The sequence below is a fragment of the Entelurus aequoreus genome, linkage group LG19 (assembly GCF_033978785.1).
Source record: "Entelurus aequoreus isolate RoL-2023_Sb linkage group LG19, RoL_Eaeq_v1.1, whole genome shotgun sequence".
NCBI classification, from domain to species: Eukaryota; Metazoa; Chordata; class Actinopteri; order Syngnathiformes; family Syngnathidae; genus Entelurus; species Entelurus aequoreus.
Genome location: NC_084749.1, coordinates 51,905,057 through 51,912,556, shown reverse-complemented (window position 1 = coordinate 51,912,556; position 7,500 = coordinate 51,905,057). Strand labels below are relative to the sequence as shown.

General features: G+C 39.5%; 1 protein-coding gene across 13 annotated transcripts in view; it reads right to left on the bottom strand.

Annotated features, from left to right (window-relative positions):
- Nucleotides 1–1,541: 1,541 nt before the first annotated feature.
- The window catches only part of LOC133635434 (adhesion G protein-coupled receptor L2-like), a 257,133-nt gene continuing 251,174 nt past the window's right edge, over nt 1,542–7,500 (bottom strand). For 7 of the 13 annotated variants that reach the window (XM_062028653.1, XM_062028642.1, XM_062028643.1 and 4 more), the window contains one exon: nt 1,542–2,353. In XM_062028653.1, coding sequence (XP_061884637.1) covers nt 1,551–2,353 — 803 coding nt within the window. In that variant the 3' untranslated portion in view covers nt 1,542–1,550. Of the gene's footprint in view, nt 2,354–5,833; nt 5,869–7,500 lie in introns of all 13 variants that reach the window. The other 6 variants (XM_062028646.1, XM_062028647.1, XM_062028649.1 and 3 more) reach the window with 4 other exon arrangements.

Genomic DNA, 7,500 nt, shown 5'->3' with positions numbered 1-7,500 from the left:
TGTATGTATGCACGTATGTATGTATGTATGTATGTATGTATGTATGTATGTATGTACGTATGTATGTATGTATGTATGTCTGTCTGTATATATGTATGCATATATGTATGTACGTACGTACGTACGTATGTATGTATGTCTGTCTGTATATATGTAGGAATACATATGTATGTATGTATGTATATATGTATGTCTGTCTGTATATATGTATGTATGTATGTATGTATGTATGTATGTATGTATGTAAGTATGTATGTATGTATGTATGTATATATGTATGTATGTATGTCTGTATATATGTATGTACGTACATACATATGTATGTATGTATATAGTGTATGTATGTATGTACGTGCGTACGTACGTATAAGTATGTACATATGTATGTATGTATGTACGCATGTATGTATGTATATATGTATGTATGTATACATATGTATATATGCATCTACATATGTATGTACGTACGTACGTAGGTATGTACGTCTGTCTGTATGCATGTATGTGTGTATGCACGTATGTTCGTATGTATATATGTAAGTATTTATGTATGTATACATATGTATATATATGTATGTATGTATGTATGTATGCAAGTAGGTATGTACGTACGTACGTCTGTCTGTCTGTATGCATGTATGTGTGTATGCACGTATGTATGTATGTACGTATGTATGTACATACGTCTGTCTGTCTGTCTGTAGGTATGTATGTACGTATGTATGTATGTATGTATGTATGTATATATGTATGTATGTATGTACGTACGTATGTATGTATGTATGTACGTACGTATGTATGTATGTATATATGTATGTATGTATGTACGTACGTATGTATGTACGTATGTATGTATGTATGTACATACGTATGTATGCATGTATATATGTATGTATGTATGTATGTACGTATGTATGTACGCATGTATGTATGTATGTATGTATGTATGTATGTACGTATGTATGTATGTATGTATATATGTATGTATGTATGTACGTACGTACGTATGTATGTATGTACGTACGTATGTATGTATGCATATATGTATGTATGTATGTACGTACGTATGTATGTACGTATGTATGTACGTATGTATGTACGTATGTATGTATGTATGTACGTACGTATGTATGTATGTATATATGTATGTATGTATGTACGTACGTATGTATGTACGTATGTATGTATGTATGTATGTATGTATGTACGTACGTATGTATGTATGTATATATGTATGTATGTATGTATGTATGTATGTATGTACGTACGTATGTATGTATGTACGTCTGTCTGTCTGTATGTATGTATGTATGTATGTACGTATGTATGTACAACTTTTTTTAAATGCTTTTCACAGGCTTCTATCCTGGTACCGTACATGTTTGACAGCAGCAGCACATTTAAATACATAATCGGCTTGTCTGTAAAAGTTGAAACTGTACACTGTTGAAAAGAGGAAGTTGGGGATGAAGGAGGCGTGTCCGCTGACAAGACACGCCCCCCGCGGGGGTCACGGCTGTAAATGCTTTAAGTGACGCGTTGAAAGACATTTAAAGGCTCGTGACGAGTTGCATCTGTCCTTCCCGCACGTCACCTTCTGGGACGGGAATAATGTAGCCCTCGCTCGTCCCTCGGCCTATTTGGTAGCAGGCCTGCAGCTGGTGGCCGGAGTCCAAGTTAGGCATGCTCTTGTAGTAAACGTCCTCGTTCTCCTTCTCGCTCCTCTTGGATGGAGACAAGTCCTCCGGCGCTTCCGGACTGCTCTCGGGAGAAGGCGAGTCCCTCAGGTTGGGCATACTCGTGTACGAGGAGTCTCTGTTTGGAGACTGCAGACTACCCAGGTGGCGGTTGTCGGGAGTCAGCGGGCCCGCCAAGGTCTGCACTCCCCCGCCGGTCCTCACCTTCTTCTCGGGGGCGTACAGAAGCGAGTGAGTCCGCTGGGGGATGAGCGGCGCCTCCAGCTGGTGTTGGTGGTGCAGCTCCAGGCCCACCGCCTCGCTCATCTGCACCAAAGACGACGCGTCGGCCACGATGGCGTCGTCTTCGCTGCTGCCGACCACCGTCACCGTGGGCGGAGCCCGCTCCGCCTTGTGGTGGCGAGTGTGGTACTGCGGGTGCTGGTGGTGCAAACTGGGGGGTTGCTGTAGGTGGCTTTTGTTGCAGGCACGCAGGTTGTTGTGTACCAGCTCAGAGATGATCATTTTCTCCAAGGCCGCGTCGTCCAAACTCAGTCCGCAGTCGACCACCTGCACACTGTCCACGCTGCGGAGTGAGTAGCTGTTGTTAAAGTTACCATTGAGCGGTAGAGTGTCCATTGCACTTGTATCCCTCACCGCATTGTTCACTGAGTGCCCTGCAAGGAGAAGACAAGTTGGTGACTCAGGATGTTCTCATTCAGCCAAGTCCTCCTGTTCTCAGGGCACTCAATCCTTGGCACCTGGACTGACGTAGTCCAAGCCTAAGACTAGAACAGACCAATCTAAATCTAAGACCAGATCTGACCAATCTAACAAAGACTAGATTGGTTGGAAGACTAGACTAATCTTAGTCTAAGACCAGAACAGACCCATCTAAATCCAAGACTAGATCTGACCAATCTAACTAAAACTAGAACAGACCAATCTAAATATGAAACTACATCTGACCAATCTGCCTAAGACTAAAACAGTCCAATCTAAATCCAAGACTAGATCTGACCAATCTAACTAAGACTAGATCGGACTAATCTAAGTCTAAGGCTGGAACAGACCAATCTTAATCCAAGACTAGATCTGACCAATCTAACTAAGACTATATCAGATTAATTTAAATATGAGACTAGATCTGACCAATCTACCTAAGACTACAACAGACCAATCAAAATCCAAGACTAACTCTGACCAATCTAACTAAGACTAGATCGGACTAATCTAAGTCTAAGGCTGGAACAGACCAATCTAAATCCAAGACTAGATCTGACCAATCTAACTAAGACTAGATCAGACTAATCTAAGTCTAACGACGGAACAGACCAATCTAAATCCAAGACTAGATCTGACCAATCTAACTAAGAATAAAACAGACCAATTTAAATATGACACTAGATCTGACCAATCTACCTAAGACTACAACAGACCAATCAAAATCCAAGACTAGATCTGACCAATCTAACTAAGACTAGATCGGACTAATCTAAATCTAAGGCTAGAACAGACCAATGTAAATCCAAGACCAGATCTGACAAATCTAACTAAGACTAGCTCTGACCAATCTTAGTTTTTAAGATTAAGATTGATCAGAGAACAAAAACAAGGGTGGGGAAGGTGTATTGGAATTGAGCCAGGACTGACCAATCTAAGTCCAAGAGTAGAACTGACCAATCTAAGTCTAAGACTAGAACAGACCAATCTAAGTCCAAGACTAGAATTGACCGAACTAAATCCAAGACTAGAACTGACCAATCTTAGTCCAAGACAAGAACTGACCAATCACCGTCCAAGACTAGATCGGACTAATCTAAATCTAAGGCCGGAACATACAAATCTAAACGCAATACTAGATCTGACCAATCTAACTAAGTCTAGAACAGACCAATCTAAATATGAGACTACATCTAAAAAAAAAAAAAAGTTAAAGTACCAATGATAGTCACACACACACTAGGTGTGGTGAAATGTGTCCTCTGCATTTGACCCATCCCCTTGTTCCACCCCCTGGGAGGTGAGGGGAGCAGTGAGCAGCAGCGGTGGCCGCGCTTGGGAATCATTTTTGGTGATTGAACCCCCAATTCCAAGCCTTCATGCTGAGTGCCAAGCAGGGAGGTAATGGCTCCCATTTTTATAGTCTTTGGTATGACTCGGTCGGGGTTTTAACTCACAACCTACCCATCTCAGGGCGGACACTCTAACCACTAGGCATCTGACCAATCTACCTAAGACTAGGACAGACCAATCTAAATCTAAGACTAGATCTGACCAATCTTAATCTAAAACTAGATCTGAAAAATTTAACTAAGACTAGCTCTGACCAATCTTAGTTTTTTAGATTAAGATTGATCAGAGGGCAAAAACAAGGGTGGGGAAAGGGTATTGGAATTGAGCCAGGACTGACCAATCTAAGTCGAAGACTAGAACGGACCAATCTAAGTCTAAGACTACAGCTGACCATCTAAGTCTAAGACTATAACTGACCAATCCAAGTCTAAAACTAGAACTGACCATCTAAGTCTAAGACTAGAACTGACCAATCTAAGTCTAAAACTAGAACTGACCAATCTAAGTCCAATACTAAAACTGACCGATTTAAGTCCAAGAGTAGAACGGACCAATCTAAGTCTAAGACTACAGCTGACCATCTAAGTCTAAGACTAGAACTGACCAATCTAAGTCTAAAACTAGAACTGACCATCTAAGTCTAAGACTAGAACTGACCAATCTAAGTCTAAAACTAGAACTGACCAATCTAAGTCCAATACTAAAACTGACCGATTTAAGTCCAAGAGTAGAACTGACCAATCTAAGTCTAAGACTAGAACGGACCATCTAAGTCTAACACTAGAACTGACCAATCTAAGTCTAAAACTAGAACTGACAAATCTAAGTCCAATACAAAAACTGACTGATTTAAGTCCAAGAGTAGAACTGACCAATCTAAGTCTAAGACTAGAACGGATCAATCTAAGTCTAAGACTAGAACTGACCAATCTTAGTCCAAGACAAGTACTGACCATCTAAGTCCAAGACTAGTATTTGACCAATATTAAGTCCAAGACTAGAACTGACCAATCTAAATCCAATACTAGAACTGACCAATCTAAGACTACGACTAGAACTGACCAATCTATGTTCAGGACTATAACTGAACAATCTTAGTCCAAGACAAGTACTGACCAATCTAAGTCCAGGACTAGAACTGACCAATCTTAGTCCAAGACAAGTACTGACCAATCTAAGTCCAAGACTAGTATTTGACCAATCTAAGTCCATCCCTATAACTGACTGATATAAGTCTAAAACCACTACACTTGGACTGGACTAGATTGAGTGTCCTGAGACAAGAAGACTTGGACTGGACTAGATTGAGTGTCCTGAGACTAGAAGGCTTGGACTGGACTAGATTGAGTGTCCTGAGACTAGAAGTCTTGGACTGGACTAGATTGAGTGTCCTGAGACTAGAAGGCTTGGACTGGACTAGATTGAGTGTCCTGAGACTAGAAGACTTGGACTGGACTAGATTGAGTGTCCTGAGACCAGAAGACTTGGACTGGACTAGATTGAGTGTCCTGAGACTAGAAGGCTTGGACTGGACTAGATTGAGTGTCCTGAGACTAGAAGTCTTGGACTGGACTAGATTGAGTGTCCTGAGACTAGAAGTCTTGGAATGGACTAGATTGAGTGTCCTGAGACTAGAATGGTGTTCAGGATGCATGAGAAGCCATGCTGAGCATGCACTATCACACACGTGTCCAACCTTCTGTCTGTTACATCCCAAACAGTCACCAGTAACCATGACGACACACGGGCAGGAAGTCACCAGTAACCACGACGACACACGGGCAGGAAGTCACCAGTAACCACAACGACACACGGGCAGGAAGTCACCAGTAACCATGAGGACACACGGGCAGGAAGTCACCAGTAACCATGAGGACACACGGGCAGGAAGTCACCAGTAACCATGAGGACACACGGGCAGGAAGTCACCAGTAACCATGAGGACACAGGGGCAAGTAGCAGGAGTGAGGAAGGCAAGACACAGGCAAGTGAGGCAGCCATGTTAGTTGTGAGGCAGCAGGGAGGAGACTCAGACTCAGACTCAGACTCAGACTCAGACTCAGACTCAGACTCAGACTCACTTCATGTGTGCTCAGCCTAGCTGGTCTAAGAGCAGCTGAAAGTCAACAAATGATTTATTGGAACATGAAGAAGCAATCAAAGAAAAACAGAAGATGGCGAGAGCAAGAGTTCACATTCTACAACTTGAACTGCACTTTTGTAATCAATATTTGCTCAATCATTCACAATCCTTAGCAGAACACTTGTTGGATTTGATGTGATGTCATTGTACTTTGTAAGAACCAGCTGGTTGGCTAGCACTCAATATGTCAACAATACATACACCAACAACCAACAAGTAGCCATTGTCTTATTACAAGCGCTAACGTGGAGGAACTACTTTTAGCAACGCCGTGATAACCGAGCGCTAACTAGCTTGTGCTGCTATATTGACACGTTGAGCCGCTGCATGGCCTCCGAGTTGGTGAAAGTTAATTGTAGATGATAAATCATGTCTCTCTCCTGGATAGTAGAAGGTTGTGGACATAAACCCACAAGTTGGTACACTTTAACATCCAACTTTGACCCGGAGATGGCCAGAAATACACCTTTTTTTTTAACCCTTTTTGAGTATAATGAGACATTGTTGAAGTACGTCTTTAGTGAGAGCAGACATTGTACAGTAAGTGATTGTTTTATTGTGTTGTATATCTTGTTTAGCACTTAGCAATACTGCTACATGATGCTTAGTGTTGCACTTCTAAAACTCGTAGATCATCCTCCTTATATTCAGCCTCAAAAATAGAAGTTTCTAAACATCATTTGTCCCAAAGTAGTCTTTGTTGTCTCTCACCAAGTCTGACATGTAAATAAACGTTGTGAAATGAATACTTAAATTATCAAAATATGTAAATACTACATTTTATTATGAATGTTACTACATGACATATATACTTACATCATGTATATATTACATGTTATTATGAATGTTACTACATGACATATATACTTACATCATGTATATATTACATGTTATTATGAATGTTACTACATGACATATATACTTACATCATGTATATATGACATGTTATTATGAATGTTACTACATGACATATATACTTACATCATGTATATATTACATGTTATTATGAATGTTACTACATGACATATATACTTACATCATGTATATATCACATGTTATTATGAATGTTACTACATGACATATATACTTACATCATGTATATATCACATGTTATTATGAATGTTACTACATGACATATATACTTACATCATGTATATATTACATGTTATTATGAATGTTACTACATGACATATATACTTACATCATGTATATATGACATGTTATTATGAATGTTACTACATGACATATATACTTACATCATGTATATATTACATGTTATTATGAATGTTACTACATGACATATATACTTACATCATGTATATATTACATGTTATTATGAATGTTACTACATGACATATATACTTACATCATGTATATATTACATGTTATTATGAATGTTACAACATGACATATATACTTACATCATGTATATATTACATGTTATTATGAATGTTACTACATGACATATACTTACATCATGTGTATATTACATGTTATTATGAATATAACTACATTACGTATATACTTACAGTGTGTATATAAAACAATGATGGTGGTTTTTTGATGTTTTTTAGCGCTTTAAAGGTGGAATAAAGCTTCTGTAAT